At 40.1% G+C, this 26,661-nt stretch overlaps 1 protein-coding gene across 1 annotated transcript in view; it reads left to right on the plus strand.

Moving 5' to 3' along the window:
- The window catches only part of DDR2 (discoidin domain receptor tyrosine kinase 2), a 47,464-nt gene extending 24,154 nt beyond the window's left edge, over window positions 1–23,310 (plus strand). The window contains exons 8-15 of the mRNA XM_004385755.1: window positions 793–923; window positions 5,854–6,064; window positions 8,206–8,429; window positions 9,611–9,738; window positions 11,058–11,249; window positions 11,521–11,755; window positions 18,893–19,042; window positions 23,176–23,310. Coding sequence (XP_004385812.1) covers window positions 793–923; window positions 5,854–6,064; window positions 8,206–8,429; window positions 9,611–9,738; window positions 11,058–11,249; window positions 11,521–11,755; window positions 18,893–19,042; window positions 23,176–23,310 — 1,406 coding nt within the window. The remainder of the gene's footprint in view (window positions 1–792; window positions 924–5,853; window positions 6,065–8,205; window positions 8,430–9,610; window positions 9,739–11,057; window positions 11,250–11,520; window positions 11,756–18,892; window positions 19,043–23,175) is intronic.
- The last annotated feature ends 3,351 nt before the right edge of the window (window positions 23,311–26,661 follow it).

A 26,661-nucleotide genomic window follows, 5' to 3' on the forward strand; every position in this document is an offset into this window, starting at 1 on the left:
TAAGTTCAAGGCACCCCCTGGAAGATTAACAGTGGAGATTTGCAAAAGGCCTGTCTGTGTAGGAGTCTTGGTACCAGGTGGCTTTGGATGAAGAGTAGCCTTGAGTTTAGGCCCAAACTCACTCTTCGCTGCTGGTTCTTGTGATTCTTCAGCTGAGGCAGAAGCTAGGATTGTTCCAGTTGCTCTATGAAAGTTTGGGAAATTTGAGGCAGAAACAAACAAAAAAGAATATTTCTAGGTAAGACCCATAGTGGAGATCTCAATAAATGGATGGAAGTCTATGAAACAAAATGCTGGGCTCTTTAACTGGAGATAAATACGCTAGCGTGTATTCATTGCTTCAGACAGTTACTAGCAATACAAGCCAGTGGTCTGGGAAACATGCATGAGTGTTTCCATAGAGCACTCTAAACTACCTCTGGTATGTCTCGAAGAGTGCAAAGAGTAGAACTGGGTCCTCATCTTTTTTTAACGAGATGTTACTAGAGGCCTGTAGACCCAGGCTGTGGTAATATATGGAAAAAAATTTGGGAAGAATGGAGAGGCTCTCCATTACCCAATCTGAGACACAGGCGGAGGAATGCTACTGTCTCATGAAGGAGGACTGTAGGATATAGGAGCAAATGAATAAAAGAGTAGCAAGACCAAGGATAAGTAGAAGTATAAAGGTGATGTCTTCTGAAATTATCCTAAAGGGACAGGTTCTACCTTTCTGCCCCTAGTCCAGTCTCTCATGCTTTTTCTCGTCCCATGAGTTGATCATATATCCTATCTTTCTCTTCCTGGCCACAGATCCAATGCTTAAAGTTGATGACAGCAACACACGGATTCTGATTGGCTGCTTGGTGGCCATCATCTTCATCCTCCTGGCCATCATTGTCATCATCCTCTGGAGGCAGTTCTGGCAGAAAATGCTGGAGAAGGTGAGGAAATGCAGAAGGTGTGAGACAGGAAGCTGCTCCCCCTTTTCCGGAGCCTCTGTCTCCCCAGAACTGAATGGCAAATTAAAAGAATTTATAAATGGCTAGAGAGTTAACCAGGGTTACCAAGAAGCATAGGAATGGAGAAGCTTGCTGCTGAAATTAGCTATAAAAGGATAATCTAAGTCCATTTTCTGATTTTTGGAGGGGAGATTTTGGAACCTCTCAAGAATTTTCGGAAACCCTGGTGATGTAGTGGTTAAGAGCTACGGCTGTTCAAATCCACCAGGCGCTCCTTGGAAACTGTACGGGGCAGTTCTGCTCTGTCCTACAGGGTTGCTATGAGTCAGAATTGACTCAACGGCAATGGGTTGTTGTTTATTTTTTTCTAGAATATTCAGAAAACTCTTCCTAGCACATTGAATCTCTCCTTAGGCATCATTTTGATTACCTAGGTTCAGGGATGTGGGGTGGGTTTAGTACAGACATCTGTATTAAAAAAAAGAAATTAACGAGTGATTCTGATGCACAACCAAGGTTGAGAAGCACTCTACTCACACCTAGCCAAAATTCTGATAATGCATTGAAGTTCCTTTTCTTCTTTTTCTGTTTGTTTATTTTGGATGTGTTTGTGTGTGTGTGTGTGTGTGTAGAAAAACATCCAGCATCATTAATATCCAAGCTAAGTTTCTCACAATTCTATTCCTACTTCTTTGTTTACTTGAAGGTTATGATTATGTATCCCTCGTCAAAATCTACTTTTCCAGACCAAATAATCTGAATAATTTGTTTTACATTTGTCTAGCACTTTACAGTCTACAAAGATTTTTTTTTTTACATATATTATTTGATTTGAACCTCACTGAGTAATCAGGGGGTGGGCATAGTAGCTATATTTAACTTTTTCTGATGAGAAATTATAATGTCCCCAAGGGCATACCCCACCACTCATCTGTCAATGTGTTGTACTGTGGTGGCTTCCATGTTGCTGTGTTGCTTGAAGCTCTACCACCAGTATTTCAAATACCAACAGGATCACTGTCTTCGGCTGAGTTCTCTAGAGAAGCAAAATCAGTAAAGCATATAAATACATATATATATATAGAAATTTATATCAAGGAAATGGCTCAAATGGTTGTAGAGACTGGAACGTCCCAAGTTGGTAGATCAGGATAGAGGCTTCTCCTGATTCACGTAGCTGCAGGGGCTGGTGAACCCAAGATCGGTAGGTCAGAGAGCAGGGCTCTTGCTTAAAGGCTTCAAAGATCGAAAAATCCCAAGATTGGCAGGCAAGATCACAAGTAAGCTGCTAGTTCAAGTGCCAAGAACCAGAGGTCAGACGAACAGGAGCCAGCTACAGGATCCAGAAGGAGCAAAAGCCCTAGAGCCTTGCCAGAATGCTTATATTCGGATGCAGGCCACATGCCCAAGGAAACTCCCTTTCAACTGATTAGCTACTCGCAGCAGATCCCATCATTGGGGTGATACATATCAAATCTCAAAAGGAAAGTGATCACAATGTTATACGACTGCCAAAACACTGAGAATCATGGCCCAGCCAAGTTGACACACAATCTTAAACATCACAATCATCCATGGGTGGACAGGTTTCAGTGGAGCTGAAAGTACCACTAAAAAAAAACAACACACACACAAGCCATCACAGTATGACAAACTGACAGACATGTGGTCGAGGACAGAAAGAAGGGGCTGAAACCAAAGAAGTAAGAGGAGTGACCCAGAGAAGTAGTTTGAATTTCTTTCTGACCTACTCCACACTGAAAGATTCCTGGGATGGCTGAGGTTTATGTCAAGGTTTTTAGGCAAGGATATTTCACAGAGGAGCTCTCCATGCTTCCCCCAAGTATTTTATCATCATTCTGAACACCTTCACTAAATTGAAGCTTCCAATTCACAAATAATGGCTGATAACTGAAAGGCAGAATCCACAGAGAGCTTGTCCATTGGCATGAATGTGTTTCAAGGTATTAATGAGGCAATAGCAATCCTTTCCTCTTTTAGAATGCTTGAACACACTGGCTTTTCTAAATGAGGTGTTCCATGGTGAAGGATAGCAAAGAGTAGGAGAGAGGGAGGCTGGAAGACTGAAAGTTCATTGAGCAGCTTGAAGCTGATATGTCATTATTGAGTTGTCTGCTATGACTACGTTTTTGTTGGGATGGGGTGGAGGTTATGTTCTCCAATATGAGCTATTTTTCTCTTTATTTGAGCTTGAATTTAGCATCCTTCCCTGGGTCTTTCTTCTGAGATTTGTTGGAATATATTCATTGGCTGGGATACACATGGTGGATTGGAGACTCTCAAGGAAAGGGCAACAATTTTGCCCTTGAATATTTAACTTGATCCTTCCAGGGATTCTTTCTTTCCTGAGTAAGATACACCCAGGTGCTCTGGAATGACACCCAGGATTTCTTTCAGGGGACAGAACTTTTTGTGAAAAGCCCTCAAGCACACACATACATTCCAAGAAGCATTATCTAACATACCTTTAGACTGTAGCATTATTTGCAGGATACTCTTGATGGTATCTTCAGCATTCTTTCTTTGAGAGATTCAACCCACACTTATAGAGTACCTACTACGTGCTAGGCTCCATGCTCCACATTGGGGTACTACTGCGACCAAAGATCTTTCATTCTAGTGGGTGAAACAAACACCTAGGTTTTTCCATTGAGTACTCAAATGGAAAAGTCTGTTTGTTGGAATGGAACATTTTATGTTTAAATCCAAACAGTCACATACGTACAGATGCTGGTATTGCTCGTTTGAAGGAGCATGTAGGTCACGTTAGGTTGTTATTGTTGTTAGCTGCAGTCAAGTCAGCTCCAACTCATGGGGACCCCATGAACAACAGAATGAAATGTTGCCCAGTCTTGTGCCATCTTCATGATTGTTACTATGCCTAATTTCACTGGCACAGTGGTTATGCACTCAGCTGCTAACTGAAAGGTTATAGGTTTGAATCTACCAGTTGCTCTGTGGAAAAAAGATGTGGCAGTCTGCTTCCATAAAGAGTTACAGGTTTGGAAACCCTATGACAGCAATTCTACTGTGTCCTATGGGGTTGCTAGGAGTTGAAATCCATTCAATAGCGATGGTTTTTGTTTTTGTTTTATATATTTTGAGTGCCTTCCAACTTAGGAGGCTCATCTACCAGTACTATATCATGTAATATTCTGTTGTGATCCACAGGCTAATTTCACTGGCTAATTTTAGGAAGTAGATCACCAGGCCTTTCTTCATAGTCTCTCTTAGTCTGGAAGCTCTACTGAAACCTGCCCACCATAGGTGACCCTGTGGGTGTTTGAAGTACCAGTGGCATAGATTTCAACATCATAGCAACACGCAAGCCACCACAGTATGACAAATTGACAGAGAGGAGGTGGACATTAGGTAGGATGCCAAAACAATTAGTTGCTTTACTTTTCTTATTCCCATATTAGGTGTAATTCACCACAAGATCCCCTGACACTTAGGGCTTTTCTTTCCCATTGTGCAGCCATCTTATGTTTTTATTAGTAAATAATGAGGAGTTATCAGGTGAAGAATGACTGATTCATAATGTTACAACACACTTGTTAATGAGCATTTTAATTCATGTCTATATCAAATCAAAGCAGTTAAAGGAAAATTTAGCAAAACTCTCTAATTATAGAAAACAGTAATATTTAAGGGATCTTTGGCTGCTGATAAATTCTTACAGTGTCACATAAATAATGCTTATAAATGCTTCAATGAATGTTAATGAATGTTGGTAGCACAGAGATTAGGAGGTAAAATTCTGCCTTGTAGAAACGAAGGATCAGCCTACGTTCCCATAACGCAGGCATTTGTGGAACCAGACTGCATCCCTGTCACTTGCAGAGTTTCTGGAGTTCAATAGTGGTATGGGATTATTTCACCTGAGTGGAAAAGCTAGGTTTAAGAAAGTAAGGAAGTGATGATGTCCTTTTTGTCAACATACATGCATTAAAGGACAAAGTGGGTAAATCCCACCTTTGTCACCAACTGTGTGGTAAGGATCAGCATGAATCCAATCCCCCAAATGTGGAGATGGATCCATTCCACATCTTTCCACTTCTCCATCCTACTTCTCCCACCCAAGCATCACTCTCTCCAACCCTCATCACCAGGAACTCGGTCAGAGCTCACAAGTTAGACAGTCACTGTCTTCAGACCAGCTGCCCATGCAGCCCTTCTCTGACCCTAGCCACTGGAGCTAAGTCAGAGCTCACAAGTTAAAAGGATATAGACCTTCAGACTGCCAAATAGGCAGACACTAGCCCTTGCTGGCTCTCACTGCCCCTTTGGGTTCGATAAGTCACTGGAATGTCTTATAGAATTCACAGAGAGTATACCATACTTGGAGTCCTGGTGGCGCAGTGGTTAAGAACTCAGCTGCTAACCAAAAGGTCAGCAGTTTGAATCCACCAGTCAATCCTTGGAAACCCTATGGGGCAGTTCTACTCTGTCCTATAGGGTCGCTATGAGTTGGAATAGACTCGAAGGCAAGGTTTTGTTTTTTTTGCTTGTTTGTTTTACACCGCACTTCAACTACAGATTACAACAAAAAAGGATACATATGAAGAGACACATAGGGTGAGGTCTGGGAAGGGTACCAGTGCAAATCTTCCATGTCCCAAGGGAACATGCTACCTTCCTGAGAACAGATGTTCTCACCAACCAGGAATCCAATCTGAGCCTTAGGGTTCCATGCTCTTATCAGCCTCCCCATGTGGTCATGATATATTACATCATGCCTCCTGAGACGAGTCAACATTGGAGCCCTAGGTGGTCTCTTGTCATCCCCCACTCATTAGGCTCAGGTGTGGTCAGGCTGTCAGAAACCCAGACAAGGGCCAAATTTCTTTCTGTACCTCACAATGCTCTTTGCCCTCGTTCTTCCTGCCAGGCTTCCCGGAGGATGCTGGATGATGAAATGACAGTCAGCCTTTCCCTGCCAAGCGAGTCCAGCATGTTCAACAATAACCGCTCCTCATCACCCAGTGAACAGGAGTCCAACTCAACTTATGATCGCATCTTTCCCCTTCGGCCTGACTACCAGGAGCCATCCAGGCTGATACGGAAACTCCCAGAATTTGCTCCAGGGGAGGAGGAGTCAGGTGAGGATGAAGGTGGGCAGGAAATTGAGGGAGAAGTCTTGACACATGTTGTAAAGATATGACACTATTGCTCCTAGTCAACCAAATCTATTTTTAGTCTGTGCTAACTTCCTGAGATGTCAACATTCTCTTTCTGGATTTGGTCTGCTCCTGCTTCTAGCCTAATCTGAGCACCCCTTCCCTATTATTGAACATAGCAGATGTTTGGAGGAGCCCAAATATTGGAAGAGAAAGAAAAAAATAAAAGGTGTTACTAGGGAGTTAATGTCAGAGGAACATAAGCTAGTCCGTCCTCCTCCTTTTACATGTGAGGTACAGATAGGATACTCACCCAACACCAAAAATTATTAGGGATAGATTCAGGACTAGAATTTCACCTGGAAAAAAGTAAATGATGCTAAAAATTTTCTGGAATTCCCATTTTTGTAGCCATCTAGATAACTGATTTATCTACCTTTTATTGGTTTCTCTTTGATAAACATTCATTAAAATAACACACGATTTTATTATGATTAAATATTTCTTGCCTTTTCTCAATAAAGGCATTGCTTTGGTAAGACAGTGCCAGTTGATCTAAACCCCAAATGTCCTTTAAAAAGTTCTGCAGAGTGACATCAGAAAGGGATGCTGGAGTCATCACTGAAGCTTGGAGCAGCTTGGCCATAAGGTCAGCAACCTAAGAGTGACCCAAATCAGTAGAAGATGATTTTGTGATGTTCAGGAGGAACTCAGCCTGAGCTAGCTGTAAAAGCAGATAGGACCCAATATGAGACCACAGGCTTTTCAGAGACGGAGCTAGCCTAAAGGGGGACTCTTAGAAGGAGGAAAGGAAACTAACATGCATTTATCACTCAGTGGGTAGCAAATATTGAAGGAGCACATTGAACTCAGGAGATTTCACAGGGACAGTAAGAATAAAGGATACAAACTAATTTATTTCCTAGGCTAAACCAAAGTAATTCATCTATTCTCTGGAGTCCAAAACATCCCCTTACCCCCGTATTTTAACATTTCGAAAGTTAGGGTATATCCTAAACCAGATTATGTACAGTTGATATTAAAGCTTTTTTAAAAATAGACTTTATGTTTTAGAGTAGTTTTAGGTTTAGAGAAAAATTATGTAGAAAGTACAAAGAGTTCCCATACCCCTCGATCACCTGCATATTGTTTCTCTTATCATTAACGTCTTGCATCCCATGGTACATTGCTTACAATTAATCCCAATACTGATGCATTATTATTAATTAGAGTCCACAGTTTACATTAGGGGGTTATCCTTTGTGTTATACGGGCTTACGAGTTTTGACAAGTGCATAATGTCATGTGTCCACCATTACAGTATCATGCAGCATAGTTTCACTGCCCTAAAAATGCCCTGTGCGCCATCTGTTTGTTCCTTCCACCCTTGCCCTGAACCTCTAGTAACCACTGATCTTTTTACTGTCTTTTGTTTTGCCTTTTCCAGAATTTCATATAGTTGGAATTATGCATTTTTTAATCTGCAATCCAATTTTCTCATCTGTAAAGGGCAATGTAAGATTTCTAAATCTTTCAGTTCAATTATGCTAATCACCGTCCCATCCAGTGCCCCCATACCCACATTCACTTTCACAGATAAATCTTGAATCACTGTGGTCTGCACGCTAATCCTTACCCCCACCCCATACACTCTAAGATAGCCTCCTCCCTCCTCTCATTTTAGCCAAATACCATCCTTCTTCAAGGCCATCATGTACATTTAATATGAAAGATTTTTCATCCCTAAATAGATTATTAAGTCAATGATAGTGTCTTAAAATTTAGGCTATGTGGCATTAAACCTTTAATTCTCCCACCCTTACGCAGCATAAACTTCCGATAGCTTCACCAAGTATAGTAGAGTGGTTTACAATTCTGCCATCTTAGGCACGGAGGTGGTAAATGATCATGTATTTTGAGGAGAAAAATGGGAGACGAAGGGGTGGTCTGCTTTCTGAAGGCCACAAGGAAGAGTCTCCTGAGGAGGTAAAACCGTTCTCCAAGAAAGAAAGTCATGAAGTGAGTTAGACTGTTTTAAGGGTATGCTCTAGCCCTCCTGTCAGAATTTCTTCCTTGAAGAAAGATGCCCCTTGGAACGAGACTTACTGACCTCATCCTCCCAGGCTGCAGTGGCATTGTGAAGCCTACCCAGACAAATGGACCTGAGGGGGTGCCCCACTACGCAGAGGCAGACATTGTCAACCTCCAGGGAGTGACGGGAGGCAACACCTACTCCGTGCCTGCCGTTACCATGGACCTGCTCTCAGGAAAAGACGTGGCTGTGGAAGAGTTTCCCAGGAAACTCTTAGTCTTCAAGGAGAAGCTAGGAGAAGGCCAGTTTGGGGAGGTAAGTTGACCCTTTGAGTGCTGCCTTGTCTTTAGTAGCTCTTCCACAAGTGGACTCACAACCGACAAGCTCTTCCACTTGTCCCTCTTTGCATTGTCCATAGTATTGGTCAACCTCGTCTTTGTCAAACAGCTGTAGAGTTCCTGGGACTTCTGATTTCTATATAGGAGTTTTTAAAGCAGGCAAATCACTAGACTTCAGATACTCTGAAAAATATTCATTATTTTCAAAATTTGGTAATAAGTTGTAAAGGGTGGAGTCCCACAGATGTGATCATCCTTCATGAACTGTCCAGGAACACCCTGCTGCTTGAAGCCACTTTGTTTTTCTCTCACTAATGAGAATTATATGTAAAATGGTCAAAAACAACCTCATCCCTGCCTTTTGTCCCTGAATCAGACACCAGGGAATGAATTAACTAAGATAAGGGAGAACACTCTTCTCAGCTGACCTCAGGAGGATGCATGTGGTCATTAGAGTTTCACTCTTACATCAGTCACATGAACTTTCTAAGAACTCAAGGCAATGAGTTAAGTGCCATGGGAACTCTTCAACACTGCCGTCTAAACTCCAAATATAACTCTTAGTTTTATAAGAACAGTGGTATTGGTTCCCAACATGGGTGGGATGCCCTTTGTGTACGTTTGGTGTTGAAGGAGGTAAAGGGGCTCATGGTATTGCTCTGTGGTGCTATACGTACTAATTCTGACCCCCTGAGTTGAAAAATCAGGCTTAATATACTGTTACTGATACATAGGAGTCACCTAAAATTCTGATTCATATGAAGGGATTAATCTTATAGGGGAAGTTGCTTTATGCTTAGTATAATCCAGTAACTATAAACTTCCTTGAATCAAAGATGAAACATCTATACTGAATGTTATTTTATAGTGGGCTATGCTGTAATAAAATACTGTGTTAGGTTCATTCATTCACTTATTCATCCTCTAATCAATGTGTATTTGTTTTATAAGGCAGTAACATCATATTAGCTGGGTGCTTTATGACTGTTTTTATCAATTATTTGAATCAATGATATGTTACACATATCTTCTTATTGGTCTTCTGATTGTTTTGTCTGAAGTTATAAGAGTTAGTTTATCTCCAGGAAATGCCCAGCAAGAGTACTGATACATCTTCAGCAGAAATGATGATGCTGAGGCTAGATGACTTTTATCTAGGTTCATCTCTGTGAAGTGGAGGGAATGGAAAAATTCAAAGATGAAGATTTTGCCCTAGATGTCAGTGCCAACGAGCCTGTCCTGGTTGCTGTGAAAATGCTCCGAGCAGATGCCAACAAGAATGCCAGGTCTGTGGTCTTCATTTTGAATTTTCCTTTGTGCATTTCATCTTTAACACCAAGACTACTGCTGGACACTTCTGAACAATTTTTTCTTTTGAGATGGTAAGGTGTGGGAGCTTGCCTGGTGTTTCTGGTGTTATGTTTTATTTTTCTGATGGAATCTGCAGTCCCCATCTTTGTTCTCCACCTCTCTCAAACACATATGTGTATTTTCCATTTGTTCTCCCTCTGTCTCAAACACATATGTATATTTTCCATTTGTTCTCCATCTTTCTCAAACATGTATGTATATTTTCCATTTGTTCTCCATCTCTCTCAAACACGTATGTATATTTCTCATTCTATTTCCTACTTATTTATGGTACTTCCTAATCTCCTTTGTATAGCACCACACTTCCCAACATACACAATAGTCTAGATATTTCTTCAACCATTATATATAGACATACTCCTGAATGTCATTACCTCCTTCTGACAAACTTTTTGCAATCACACACATCTTTCTTGCTAAGCCTCTTCCATTCTTTTTACTTTTCTATTTACTTTCTCATCTTTTTTTTTTTTCTCTTTATGCTCCTTTTCCTCTATGTCCAGCAACCCCCAAAATGAGAAGCTATCTCTACTTGGATAACTACCCATGGAGCTCAAAGCAAAAGGATCCACAGTCCTTTAGCAGTTTTTTCCAACTGGCTAATAATCTCTTGGATCCTTTACTACATAAATTGCAGTTCCCAACCATACTCCGTTGTCTGACAGCCTTTTCATTACAGTAATGGTGAGTTAATCCTCACCCAGAGAGGCATGCTGGTTGAAAGCTGGTTGTATGTGTCTCAGAGAAATCTGCACAAATGGGTAACATAAGCATTTTCCCATTCGTATTGGCTCGATTTGTCTCACTGATATTCAAAGTGGGAGAAAGTTTATTATTGCTATTCCCCAAAAGATCATAAATTCCAAAAAATGGTAATAGAGTTTCATTAGAGGTATTGCAAGTGGCAGAATATGGAACAAAGAAGGGAGAGAGGAGAGGAAATGGAATTACGGAGGTTTTAGAATTTTAACTGCGGGAATTTCAAGCTTCAGGATATTCGTATGAATGAAAAGTGACACACCCTCTGGGTCCCATAGACAGATGGAGTATTCCTAATATTAATCTTGGCTCATTATTGGAGAAAGTGTCAAAGAGAAACAAACTAGTATCTGATAAAGCCTTTACCCATGGTTTTGGCTGGTGAGGGTTGGTGTGCCTGCACCTGTGTGTTCTTCCCCGCTCTTGATTCTAACTCTGGCAACCTCTGGGTTTATTTATGCTGTGTCCTCCAAAGGAATGATTTTCTTAAGGAGATAAAGATCATGTCCCGGCTCAAGGACCCAAACATCATCCGCCTCTTAGCTGTGTGCATCACCGATGACCCCCTCTGCATGATCACTGAGTACATGGAGAATGGAGACCTCAATCAGTTTCTCTCCCGCCACGAGCCCCCCAATTCTTCCTATGGCAACGTACCCACTGTCAGGTAAATAAACTAGGTCTTCTATCTCTTCCCTATGTTCATGAGACTAGCCTGGGCTAGTCTCTGAACATGGGGAGCAGTAAACCTGAAAGTCTATCAATGTTCTGGGACAATGAGGGCGGACCGAGGGTCAGAGAAAATGGAGCAGCTACCCTTTGAAGGAATGCAAAGAGATTCATTACAACTAGAAAGGGGGTATTGAAGTTTTAGGATGTGTACCTTTCATGGCTTTGTTTCCATAGTCTACTTTGTTTTTACTTTTATATTTCCTTAGTTACACAAACCTCAAGTTTATGGCTACCCAGATTGCTTCTGGCATGAAATACCTTTCCTCTCTTAATTTTGTCCATCGAGATCTGGCCACGCGAAACTGTTTAGTGGGTAAAAACTATACCATCAAGATAGCTGACTTCGGAATGAGCAGGAACCTGTACAGTGGTGATTACTACCGGATCCAGGGCCGGGCAGTGCTCCCTATTCGCTGGATGTCTTGGGAGAGCATCTTGCTGGTGAGTTCCAAGCATTTTCAAGCCATAATCTAGTGCCCAACATGTAGGCAGGCAGGCAGGCACACATAGCATATAGGGACAAACCTAAGATGGCGGAAGACAAACTCAACGGACCTTGATGCTTGCTCTGCCTTGAGAGGATTTTCTTAGTGTATTATTATTATTATTATTGTCTCTAATACTTGCTTAATTTTGCTGATAAAAGGTAACACACTCAATGTAGAAAATATAGGGAAGAAAGTTTAAAAAGTACATCCATAATGATAAGGAATTTAGTATTTTTTTCCCTCTACCCTTTCCACCTACTCATTGTTCTTAATTAATTTAAGGTATTAAAATTCTTATCATTTAAAGAAATGTTATACACACAAATACTTGTCTCCTGTATTAATTTAATAACCATGTTTCTAATTATTTAGATTGATCTCTATATTTTGCCACTATTTCATTTTTTTTTGTTATAAGTTCATCATCCTTATAATTTTTATTCAATTCTTGATGTTCTGGACCCTGATGGAATAATTTTTTCCAAATGGCTCCCTCAGAGATATATTTATAACCATGCATACCTGAGACTTTAAAAAAATCTGTTTTTTTTCTGTTGTTGAAAATACACATAGCAGAACATTTACCAATTCAATAATTTCCACATGTACAATCCAGTAACATTGATTACATTCTTCAGGTTGTGCAACCATGCTCACCCTCCTTTTCCAAATTGTTCCTCCCCTATTACCGTAAACTCACTGCCCCCTAAGCTTTCTGTCTAACCTTTCAAGTTGCTGTTGTCAATTTCGTACAGTTCTTTAAAAGAGCACAATGTTCAAGGCAGACATTCTTTACTAATCAAGCTAAACTACTGTTCAGTTTTAAAAAGAATTTAGGGGACATTTTTGCTTTAAGGTTTAAAGACTATCTCAGGGCAATAGTTTTGGGAGTGGGAGGAATTCATTCAGCCTCAATAGCTCCAGAAGTTCTGGATTCCATGAAAATTTGAAATTCTGTTCCACATTTTACCCTGATTTGATCAGGATTCTTCTATAGAATCGTTGATCAAAATGTTATCTGAGACTTTTTACTGTTGATTTTACAACCATTTAGCTGATTTATAGAATTATTAGACTATAAATTTCTACTTCCAATAATTCTATATACATGTAATGTTTTGCATTTTGTCATTTACTGTTGCAGAGAAAAGCTGAGACCAATCCAGTCTTGTTCATTTGTGGTTAATGGCTTTATTTCCTGTGCTCCTGTTCTTATAGAATTCATGAATTAATTATGAAATTAAAAAAAAAAAAGAATAGTCACTCCATTTCTTATCCAAGATAACCACTGTTAATATTTTGGTACATTTTCCTTGAGGGTTTGTGTGTGTGTGTACACCTTCTCCACACTTATCGACTGTCTCGTTATCACCTTCTCCACACTTATTGACTCTCTCATTATCCAACATTTTGCATTTATAACAACAGTAAAAAAATCTATCTGACTGTTCTGCACACTAATGATGTATTTCTGGCAGTAAGAAACACCGAGATGTGAGGCAAGAGTAATGCTGGCTTTGATGGTTAAGGTTATGTGTTAACTTGGCTGGGCCATGATTCTCAGTGGTTTGGCAGTTATGTAAGGATGTAGTCACCCTCCATTTTTGCATAACACCGATTTCACATTACCATCTGGTCTTTGGAACCTAACCATGTCGACAAGTGAGAAGGTGTATTTCTGTATATATATTATTTATATTACATAATTGGGATAATACTATGCACATAAAATTATCTATTTTTTACTAGAATTTTATCATTAGCATTTTCTAGGTCATTAAACATTCTTTAAAAGCATGATTTTAGTGGCTGCACAATATTCCATTGTGTGGATGTGTCTTATAATTTAATAATGTCTCCGTACTTGATGTTTAAGTACTTTCCAATTTCTTCCTATTACAAATGACACTGTGATATACACCAGTTTATGTAAATCCTTATAAAGATATTTATCATGACTATATACATGAATTGTATATTTTACCATTTATAATGGGATAACTAGGCATTGCTCCCTCTTAAGGTATTACATGGTGTTAAAAAAAGACTTAGATTCAGAGGATCTTGCTTTGAATACTAGTTTTTCCATTACTAATGGACTTATAATCCAGGAAAATTTAGTAAACTTTCCCTGTCTCACTTTTCTAATCTGAACAATATGAATAAATAATATCATCTACCTCACAGGGTTGCTAAGTTGATTCAATAAAAATGCAGAAAATGAGAGGTGGTCCAAGATGGCAGAGGAGTCAGACGATTCATAAGGCCCAAAAAAACAAGTGAATCAGATATAGACGAAAACTTAGGAACCCTAAGCATCAAAGAAAAGACTGAAGAATCAGACTGACCAGCAAGAGGAAGGAAAGACAATACAAAAACAGCAGAAATGGAGAATTTTGGATCACTGGCACCCTGCTAGCCTAACCTGAACAGCACAGACATACTGAGACAAAGCAAGCAGCGTTCCTAGCTGAAACCCCCATTATCTGGTACAGCCAAGCAGGAGCAACTCTGCACTCATGTCCAGAGCCAGAAGAAGTGCTTCCTGCCCTGTGAAAATCAAGTGCATGCACACCACTCACCATATTCAACCCAGCCCCCCATGCTGGAGGTATGTGAGCTTGTGGGGTGCCCCCACTCTCCTCACTTATCCCCCCTCCATGCTTGTGGGTGCAGTCTATTGGCTCTCACCACCACCCTGCCACCCAAGCCAGGGGCCTATGGTCTGGAGGTGCCCACCCCTTCACTCAGCCACTCATGTTGGAGGCTCATGGTCCTGAACTGCCTTCTGCTCCCTCCAATTACCTGCACAGGTGCCCTGCTAACTGAGCCTGCACAGCACGGCCATAATGAGACAAACAAGCAGCATTCCCAGCTGACAGACCCATGACCTGGTGCAGCCAACCAGGAGTAACACGGTACTCACAGCCAGAGCCAGGCAGAAGTGCTTCTTGCTCTGCAAAAAATCAGGTGCACGCGCCCCACTCACCGCGCCCACCCCAACCACTGTGTTAGAGGTATGTGGGTTTATGGAGTGCCTCCACCCTCCTCGCCCATCCTCCCTCCCCACTCAAGAGCACAGGCCAGCATAACCCTGATACCAAAGCCAGGCAAAGACACCACAAAAAAGAAAACTACAGACCAATATCCCTCATGAATATGGACACAAAAATTATCAACAAAACTCTAGCCAATAGAATTCAACAGCATATCAAAAAATATAATACATCATGACCAAGCGGGATTTATACGAGGTATGCAAGGAGGGTTCCACATTAGAAAATCAATCAGCGTAATCCACCACATAAATAAAACAAAAGAATCACATGATCATCTCAATCGACGCAGAAAAGGCATTTGATAAAGTCCAAGGCCCATTCCTGATAAAAGTTCTCAGTAAAATAGGAATAGAAGGGAAATTCCTCAACATAATAAAAGACATTTATACAAACCCAACAGCCAACATTATTCTCAATGGAGAGAGACTGAAAGCATACCTCTTGTAAATGAGTACCTGACAAGGATGCCGTTTATCACCACTCCTATTCAACATGGTGTTAGAAGTTCTATCTAAAGCAATAAGGCAAGAAAAAGAAATAAAGGGCATACAAATTGTTAAGGAAGTAGTAAAATTTTCCCTATTTGCAGATGATATGATCCTATACATAGAAAACCCCAAAGAGTCCACAAGAAACCTACTGGAACTAATAGAAGGATTCAGCAAAGTCTCACAATACAGGATCAAACATACAAAAATCTATTGGATTCCTCTACATCAACAAAGAGAACTTCGAAAAGGAAATCAGGAAAACAATAGCAATTACAATAGCCCCGCAAAAGATAAAATACTTAGGAATAAATCTAACCAGGGATGTAGACCTAGACAGAGAAAACTACAAAACACTACTGCAAGAAACCAAAAGAGACCTACATAAATGGAAAAACATACCATGCTTATGGATAGGAAGACTCAACATTGTGAAAAGGTCAATACTACCCAAAGCAATCTACAGATATAAAGCAATCCTGATCCAAATTTCAACAGCATTCTTTAACAAGATGGAAAAACTAATCACCAACTTTATATGGAAAGGAAAGAGACCCTGGATAAGTAAAGCACTACTGAAGAAGAACAAAGTAGGAGGCTTCACACTACTGGATCTTAGAACATACTATATAGCCACAGTAGTCAAAATGGCCTGGTATTGGTACAACGACAGACACATAGACCAATGGAACAAAACTGAGAACTCAGATGTAAAACCATCCACCTATGGGTAGCTGATGGCCATTAAATGGGGAAAAGTCAGTCTCTTTAACAAATAGTGCTGGCAAAACTGGATATCCATCTGTAAAAAAATGAAAACAGGCCCCATTCCTCACACTGTACAAAAAAAAACTAACTCAAAATGGATCAAATACCTAAACATAAAACCTAAAACTATAAAGATCATGGAAGAAAAAATAAGGACAACTCTAAGGCACTAATATATGGTATAAATAGAATACCAAACATAACTAAAAATGCACAAGCAGTAGAAGATGAACTAGATAACTGAGACCTTCTAAAAATTAAACACTTATGCTCTTCAAAAGTCTTCTCCAAAAGAGTAAAAAGAGAATTTAGAGACTGAGAAAAAAAATTTTGGCTACAACATACCCAACAAAGGTCTAATCTCTAAAATCTATAGAAAACATCAACACCTCAACAACAAAAAGACAAACAACCCAATTAAAAAATGGGCAAAGGATATGAACAGACATTTCACCAAAGAAAACATCCAGACTGCTAACAAACACATTAAGAAATCCTCGTGATCATTAGACATTAGAGAGTTGTAAATCAAAACTATAATGAGATACCATCTCACCCAGATGTTACTGGCAGTAATCAAAACAAACAGAAACTAACAAATGTTGGAGAGGTTGTGGAGAGATTAGAACTATTATACACTGCTGGTGGGAATGTAAAGTGATACAACCACTTTAGAAAATGGTATGGTGCTTCCTCAAAAAGCTAGAAATAGAAATACCATATGACTCAGCAATACCACTTGTAAGTATATACCCTAAGGCAATAAGAGCCTTGACAAGAATAGATATATGCACAGCCAGTTTCACTGCAGTGTTATTCACAATAGCAAGAAGATGGAAACAACCTAAGTGCCCATAACAGATGAATGCGTCAACAAACTGGTACATACACACAATGGAACACTATATGATAAAGAATAATGACAAATATGTGAAAAATCTCACAATGTGGATGAATTTGGAGGACATTATGCTGAGTGAAAGAAGTCAATCACAAAAGGACAAATATTGTATGAGACCACTATTATAAAGAAACAAGAAAAGATTTACACATGGGAAAAAAACAAACTTTCTTTGGTGGTTACCAGGGATAGATAGAAGACACGTTAATTTTGGTGAAGGAAAAGGTAATACATAATATGAAGGAAGTCAGGAAAACATGACCAAGGCATGGAAGGACGCTGAGAGGAATGCAAGAACAAAGGGCAACAACAGTAATTACTATAGCATAGATAATCCTGCAACAATAGTATTAACAAACACTAATTTCCAAATGGATATATAGCTAGATAGATATGAAAAGAGGTGTAGGAGGGTATAAACGAACACACTTATCTGCAGATATAGGTCTGGTGGTGGATATTTCTACATATGTAACTGTAGGTGATGCTTATGTATCAATATAGACAGTACAGCACACAAGGGCCACAGTCAGAGTAACTTCTTAGACATAACCAAATGCCTCGTGGGATGAAATTCCTAGGCTTGAAGGTGAAGGACCATAGAGTTGGGGGATATCTACATCAATTGGTACAACATAGTTTATAAAGACAAAGTCCCGCATCCTACTCTGGTAAGTAGCGTCTGGGGTCTTAAAAGCTTGCGACTGGCCATCTAAGATACAACTATTGGTCTCTTACTATCTGGAGCAAAAGAGAATTGAGACAACCAAAGACCCAAAGGAGCAATTAGCCCAAAGGACAAATGGACCACATGAACCACAGCCTACACAATCCCAAGATCAGAAGAACTAGATGGTACCTGGATACCACTACTGACCGCTCTGACTGGGATCACAACAGAGGGTACCGGACAAAGTGGGGGAAAATTGCAAATTTTCAAATTCACAGAAAAGACCAGACTTATTGGTCTGATAGAGACTGGAGGAACTCCCGAGACTATGGCCTAAGACACACTTCCGAGCTGGAACTGAAGCCATTACTGGAGACCACCCATCATCCAAACCATGGACAGGCCCATAAAATAAACAATACCTGAGAGGAACGTGTTCCTTAGAACAATCTATTATATGAGATCAAAAGGGCAACATTTGCCCAAAAGCAAAGACGAGAAGGCAGGAAGGGGTAGCAATTCAGGACGAAAAGAAACAGGGAACCTAGGATAAAAACGGGAGGAGGTTAGGCACGTTGTGGGGAATGGAACCAATGTCATGGAGCACTTTGTGTACAAAATATTGAATGGGAAACTAACTTGCTATGTAAGCTTTCACCCACTACACAATAAAAAATTTAAAAGATGCAGAAAATACTTAATGCGTGTTAATTACATCTGAATCTCATTGCTGGTTGTTAAAGTCCACTCTTCAAGACTGTAACTGTCACTCAACAGGGAAGTGAGAGTCCTGGATTTACCAAGGGATTTATTCTAGGCACTTAAACCAGATTACATTATCTCTAACATAAAGGCATTCTAATTCTGCTTTTCCCTGGGGCATTTTCCCAAGGCTACTCTGGAGCCTAGAGACTGACCTTCTAACACTAAATTGGAGAGTCAGGTACCTTATGGCTGTTTCACTTTCAGCCCTTGGATCTCATCTTCCAGAGAAGGACCTATATTGAGATGATGGGGATGAGAGAATGGACTGTTCTTGGTGCCAAAACATCGTGTTGTAGTTTCTAGATCTTCTATGCATATCTTCGCAGTTTCAGGGGGATATCTTGGTCAGGGGAAGGGGGATAACTCCAGATTATGAAAATCTAACCTAGTCTTGTGCACAGGTCACTCTCATTTTCCCTTATTTTCCTTACTTAAATAGGGCAAATTCACTACAGCAAGTGATGTGTGGGCCTTCGGGGTAACGCTGTGGGAGACTTTCACCTTTTGCCAGGAGCAGCCCTATTCCCAGCTGTCAGATGAACAGGTCATCGAGAATACTGGAGAGTTCTTCAGAGACCAAGGGAGGCAGGTAGGAACTGTTGAGAATGGATGGATGTGGGCTTGGGTGCTCTTGGGGGAAAAAGAAGGAGAAATTCTGATTTAGCAGGATCAGCCTGAACTGGAAGATGGGCTACTTGGATGGTAGTCATTTGTCACTAATTATTTGAATCATGTGAATGACCTAGGTCCCCCTAGGGGCTCATCAGACCCCCTCCTGCCCCCCAGATCAAAGTTAGTAGGAAATAAAATCCTTGAGCTCATATTTTGTCTATTTCTTGATCTAGACTGTGTGGTTTGTCTTCCTAGTTCAAAATACATTTAAATATATATATATATATATGTGAACAAAAATATAACCTAAAAAAGTGTCTAAGGGGTTTATTAGCATTAGTTAAAAATGGTACCTTAATATAAGATACAGTGTTGACTTGGACTGTGTAGCAATGTTGCTAGACTTGTAAATCCAAAGGTGGTTTGGTGCATCCTGGATAAACTGCTCCTGAAAGGCACTGCTGGCCCAGCTTACTTGGCCTCTCAGGACTCAGGGAAAGCTGGTTTTCCAGGCTGACAAAGAGTGTCAATTCCCAGCCAAGATACTCCAAGGTTTCTCTGGGTGGCTCAATTTTTAAAGTTCCTGTGAGGTCTGGGATTTAAAGCTTGCTAGTGGCTGGGGCTCTAAACTTCCCCAGACTGGCCTGGTTGCAGCACGCCCTTGAAGTGTGGCCTCTCAAGTAGGTAAATGATAACAAGTGGGGAGAGGGGAGAAAGCTCTTGCAGAAAATAAAAAGTGGATCTCTGGTGGCTTTAATAAGTCCAAGCAAGCAAAAGACAAGGAAGTAGTGGGAGATAATGCAATATCCAGATTAAAATAAGAGGAGGGTCCTGGAACTTAATTCTATCTTAATATTTTACCATGGGTATTTTGGTAGCAGGTGGTTTAAATTATCTATCTTGGTTATGAGGTAACTACTTTCTTACTGAGGCAAAGGGCAAATTTATTCCAGTGTGCATGAAATAAGAGAGTGGACCAAGGAAAAATGTTTATTTTATGTTGGTTTTTTCCCTAGACTAATACATCCCGGCTCAGGGCCACCCATAAAAAAACCCATGGCCAATAGAAAATAGAAAATGTAATCTTATTCACCATAATAATGGCCCCAATTTGAGTATATTCTGGAACTGTAGGCAAAGGGGGGAATATTACAAGCCTTTTAGTATCCCTCAACTTATTATTTAGTGACTGAAACCCTACAGGGAAAAAAATGGTTACATAAGGCAAAATTAGACTACCAAACATTCAGCATATCTTTTTTTCCCACTTTATGTCCACGGTCTGCTTTGCATTAAAAATATTATTGATATGCCTTTTTACGTAGCACAAAAAGTTACATACTAATTATTCAAATATTACGCTATTCAATTCCACAAGAAAAGAGGTTGTAACATTCTAGTGGAAGTTTTATTTTTGTTTAAATAATCAGTTTAAAATGGTCTACCATTTTCACCTTCACTAAATATACATTTTGATCGACTACCGTATCGTTGAGTACTGAAGTCAAATACTTCACTAAAGCCAAGGTCAAAGCTAAATATTATTATACGCTGAAGAAACTTCTCACCCATAAGTATAAATTTTTATCAACAAAATTAGTAAATTCAATGCATTAACTTATTAAACACAACATGAAATTTACTATTACATTTTAAATTACTATTAAATTTTATCATTAACATTTCAGTATTCAAGTTTTAAAAGTTTGACATTAGAGTGTGGGAACAGTAATTTCTCAGCACTGTTAGCTTCTAGATTGTGTAGACACTAGACAACACATGTATGATCCAATTCATTTTCAGATTCACAGTTAATGATATTACCAACTTACTGCTCATAGCAGATATAATGCAGAAGAAACTGTCCAATAACATGAGTTCTAGGAGGAATTTCATACTAGGAGTCATAGCTTAGGCAAATCTTAAATTCTTTGTCTTCAATTGAAAGTACCTGGAGGTCTATGGCAACAATTACAATTTTTTAAAAAATGTACTTGACATATTTGCTTTTATCTTCACAAGATGTGAGGAATTCCCCAACACTTTTCGTGAAAGCTTATGACCCAGATGAAATTAAATAACTAAAAATAGTTTTTAAAGCTTATTTTGTTTAATGCTATGAAAAGTAATGAAATTCTACAAGCATAAGATTTATCATGAAATATAATTTCAATTCTTTGCCAAGCTTATAAGATTTTCAAAAAGACAACCTTAATAATTTATTTAACATTTAAATTTTATTGATATCTGTTGGCTCAAAATGGATACATATAATATTCTTTCTAAAGTTACTGAGTGCACACCCCAGGAAGAGTTCACCAGTTTTAAGTTTCACCGGCAGTATATTATTTATTATCCTCTACCATTATTTACATTGGTAATATTTTCTTTTAAATGCTTGGTATCTTATAGCCATACTCACTTGTAACATACTGGGTTAAGGCTTGTCAGATATAATCAGATATTCCAAAAGAAGTCAGAGTTATTTGCCTTTTTAAGAGTTGATAGACAGAAGGAATAAGCAAACTCTGGGAAAAGCCCAGCTCCTATGATGCATAATATAGGCAGGCGTTGGGGTGGGAAAAGGCAGGGCCAGGGGATACTGGTTAATGATTAACCAGCTGCAGATGTTGTACCAACAAAGGCAATAGATGGTTCCGTGGTTCAGAAACCTGTCAATATATCAGGGTATTCAGAAACGTAGGTAAGGAGATAACAGCAATTGATGATAGGCAGCAGGAGTTTTGACCTAGTTCTGCTGACTTGGTTGTCAACAGAATAGCATTTTGCTCGTGGAAGCTCTGAAGGAGCCCTGGTAATGCAGTCGTTAAGTGCTCTGCTGCTAACCAAAAGGTTGGCAGTTGGAACCCACCAGCTATTCTGTGGGAGAATGATGTGGCAGTCTGCTTCTGTGAAGATTACAGCCTTGAAAACCCTATGGGCAGTACTACTCTGTCCTATAGGGTTGCTGAGTTGGAATCGACTTGATGGTACCAGGTTTTGTTTCTGGTTTGGTTGGGAAAGCTCTGTACGTTCATACTATGATCCAGCCAGTAACTGAGGATTTAGGAGTAGAAACAAATATAGCCTTAGACTGGAATTTGGGACAGGGCTATGTTGTTGTTGTTGTTAGGTGCTGTCTAGTTGGTTGTGTCTCATAGTGACCCTATGTATGTATAGCAGAACGAAATGCTGCCCGGTCCTGCTCTGATCGTCACAATTGTTGCTATGTTTGAGCCCATTGTTGCAGCCACTGTGTCAATTCATCTCCTTGATGGGCCTTGCTTTTTTTTGCGGACCCTCTACTTTACCAAGTATGATGTCCTTCTCCAGGGACTGGCCCCTCCTGATAATATATTCAAAGTACATAAGACAAAGTCTTGCCCATCCTCGCTTCTAAGGAGCATTCTAGCTGTACTTCTTCTAAGGCAGCTTTGTTCCTTCTTTCAGCAGTCCATGGTATAGATGGGGTAAATGTACAGATGCTGGTACAGAATGCAAATAGAAATTCAATTTCCTCTAGACAGGGCTAGTACAGAGGAGGGGGGCACAGAGAAAACTACGCTTAAGGACTACATGGGCACATTCCGTAATCCCAGGATCTGCATCTGACTTGAGATTTTATTCCTGTCAAGGAGCTGAGGCAACTAATATACTTTCTGCCATGGCCCTGATTGATTCAGCCAATATAAGCCTCAACATAGATGGGCCATCAGGAAATCCTGCTCTGGAGAACTAGGGAGGAAAAAAACAAAACAAAAAAAAAATCACCAAACCCACTGCCATCGAGTCAATTCTGACTCATAGGGATCCTATAGGGCAGAGTAGAACTGCCCTACAGGGTTTCCAAGGAATGGCTAGTGGACTCGAACTGCTGAGTTTTGGTTATCAGCCTAGAACTTAACCATTGCGCCACCAGAAGACAAAAGAAGGGGAAATAGGAAAGGGATTGATATCATTTAGAATGCTCATGACTAGGGATCATAGATTACACATCCATTTCAGTTTTCAATTTAAGAAAGTGGGGAGGGAGTAAATCAAACCATAATGCAGTGACTCTTCCTTTTTTCTCCTCTTCTTAATACTCTTTTTTTGTTTTTGTTTCCAAAGACTTACCTCCCTCAGCCTGCCATTTGCCCTGACTCTGTGTATAAGCTGATGCTCAGCTGCTGGAGAAGAGAAACCAAACACCGCCCCTCGTTCCAGGAAATCCACCTTCTGCTCCTTCAACAAGGGGATGAGTGAAGCCATCGATGCTGGCAACATTTCGACAGCCCTGGTCCCCCTCACAAGACCTACCACTCACCCACACCTAAGCCACTTCATCTGGACACTTAATGGACCTGAGAGACTGAGGCTTGTTTGCTTTGTGTTCCTTCTGTCCCTTTCCTTCCCCCACTCCACTCTTCCTCTCCCAACACTATATCCTTTTTTTTTACATTAAAGAACTAAAAAAAAAAAAAAAAGGCCTAGGGCAGAGAAAAATCTAGTAAAAGAAATCTTACTTGATATACCAAAATGCTGGATAGCAAAGGCTAGAATATTCAGATAATTTATAAAGGTTAAATATGCTTGTGTTTATAAATGTGCAGATTCTACAATTTTTTTTCCATGTCACTCACTCTTTAAAACATATTTTCAGAGAGAGACACTTGAAGGATACTAATGTCTGGGGAAACATGAGATTAGGCTTAGGGAAAACACTTGGTAGGTGTGGAGGACCTGGGGAAACTGTAGTCAGCAACTAACCACAGGAAGATTCCTAATTTGGTCTTTGGACAAGTCTCTGAACCTCTCTCTGCATTTCCTCAGCTTCTGTGGAATGGATGTTTCATTCATTCATGGGCAGGGGTCCAGGCTGGGGTCCATATATGAAATACAGGGGATGTGGATAGGAAAGAATGTCTGCTATGAGGCTGTATAAAGGAGAATCACCATTTATTAAAAAAAACCACAAAACAATACAACAACAAAAAGTACTTTATGCATGAAAGGGTTCTTGAATAGAGAATGCACATAGGAAAGGAGGTCTACAAAGGCCAGGTAACAGGTATACTAATCATCTGTGATGTCCGCAGAAGGTCCTTCTCTTCGTCTTGCTCAGACATTTTGAAGTGTGTTTTAGTGGGCACCTAATTTTTGAATCAGTAAAGACTGATACGTTGACGTCTTTATCCTAGGCCCTCTGGCTCATCTTCTTCAAATCTTCTGGCTGTTTTAATGGATGAAGGCTTGGTGGGCCTCATGGGCTGAGGGCTGAATTTTTTAGGCATAAATATCTGAAGGCCATGTACGGTAGGGAATAGGTCTGTTCTGAGTGTCCCCAAAGTGTTGATCTAAAAGCAATGGGGAGAAGTTAGAGGGACACTGATTTTCACTCCCTATGAAGGAAAACACAGCCAGAGTCAGAGCATACAAGGATGAATGGGCCATCTCCAGAGATGGGGAGTCCTTTGTCACTGAAGAAGTTCAGATATAGGCTAGAGAACTATGCAAGAAAGATGTAGGTTTTCAAACACAAGCTAGGTTGTTGTATGAGATAATATTTAATGTCCTTCTAACCTGAGAGTCTTTGACTCCAGAGAGGCAAGGAGTGAGAATGATAAGGAAAGTCAGCCACTGGTACTATTTAATATACATATGCTCTTGCCACCTCTTCAGAGATGATTTGACCAACAGAAAAGAGCATGAGGCTCTGGTTGCTTTTCCTCCAGAATGCATGGAAATGGAGACACTGTCAAGTAATAGTGCCCTTAGAATGGATTCTGAGCTTTTACACTCTACATATCCTCAGATTCAGTAGGAAGCAGGAGAAGGGAACCCTCAATTCCTGCTGAGGAGAAACAAGAAAGGATTACAGAATAAACTACCCAAACTGAGAAGAAATAGTCTTGACCCTTATGTCTGCTTCTGTTGCCCTCACCCAGTCTACCTTCTACACAGCCTCTCAGGAACTTGTTTCTCTCTATTCAGCCTTTAGTATTGCCCAGACCACTACAGAAGCATAAATCCCAAGTCCCCAAGATTCATTTTGCAGATCTGCAAATAGCCTTTCCTCATAGTTGTCTTATGACTCTGGGCTTTATTTCTTCCCAGGGGTAACTTTGGAGACACCACTGGTTTGGGAGTTTCGATCCTATTTCTGCCGCAAGCCAAGTGTGTCATCATGGGCAAGTCATGTTGCCTCTCTGGGCTTTTGTTTCCTTATCTATAAAATGTAAAATTAGGTTAGCTGGTCTTGAAGTCTCTTCTAGCTCTGATATGGTTCAATACTACCTGGACAATTGGATTTACAACTGATGTGGATTCAGTTATCTGGTCATCTCCTGCCTTGAAATTTTGGTTATGGGCCAACAAAAGAGATTATTGGGGGAAGTCACTGTAATAGTATCACCTACCATTTATACAGTGCTTTAAAGTTTACCAGGTGCTTTCCTATACATATGTCATTTGATAATGCGCAGGGCCAGGCATGTTCTTATACCTTGGTTCCTGCCACACTCTGCTTTCAAGGTAAGTGTTAAAGTCATTAGAATTAACAGGACTCAAAATCAGCCCCTGTAGCCTATTCTCCTTTATCCATATACTTCTAGTAGGACTACATCCAGACCATGCCATGACTTCTTATGTGGCAAGAGAAAATAATATCATTTCCCCTTCTTGTGCCCACCATCTCCCCACTTGTTTTTTGATTCTGCCTCAATTCACTACGCTGCACGATCCGATATAAAAAAAAAAAAATCATGTTTAAAATGAACTTAATACGTCTGATTTCCCTGGCCTTGAGTTATAGAAGTAATCTGTTTCAGGTGGCTACCAGATATGTATTATCATGTAAACTTACCCTTTTCTGGGATAAGAAAGGCTTCAACTTCTGGCACTGAGATCTTTGTCTTACAGACACAAGATTAACCTGTAGCCTAGTCACACCTATAGTGTTTAGCAGCACAAATCTAAGAGGCCTAACAGAGCTTAGTATGTAGAATTTAAAAGTAGCTCAGAAGTTAAGAATTATTTGGAAAAAAGAGGTAGGAAAAAGGATGCAAAAACTGTGGGGTCTTGTCACCTTTGTAATAAGCCATCCTCTTCATGACATATGTGAAATACTATGTCCAGATTGTGTTTTTGGATTGTCAGATCTAAACTTACACTTTTGCTGGTCAATGAGATTATAGCTAGGTCCAAATCTCAATGAGCTGTTCAGGCACATATGTGAACAGAAAAGATGTGGAATAGAAAGAGGCCCCCAAGGGAAAAATATTAAGTACCTGTGTATTCTAGACTACTTTGAGTGCTGGGGATAATGGTGGTTAAGAAGAAATTAACTCTGCCTGAACTAGCCTTGGTTTTCCAAGTGCTGCTTTGGAAACAAAGACCTAGAAATGGGGAAATCATGGCAGTTCATGAAACTAAGCATTTCCTTCTTTTGCCTCTGTTAATAAATCATCTTCAAGTGTACAAGACTGTATAATGAGGAGCATTGAATGTAAGTGGAGTGAAAAAAATGAATAAACGAATGTGAATACTACTGAATTGGGAGGGGGTAGGGGCTAGAAAAGAGGCTACGTAAAAGAAGTAATGGAGAGTGTACAGGAA

This window comes from Trichechus manatus, unplaced genomic scaffold, assembly GCF_000243295.1.
Source record: "Trichechus manatus latirostris isolate Lorelei unplaced genomic scaffold, TriManLat1.0 scaffold00145, whole genome shotgun sequence".
NCBI lineage: Eukaryota > Metazoa > Chordata > Mammalia > Sirenia > Trichechidae > Trichechus > Trichechus manatus.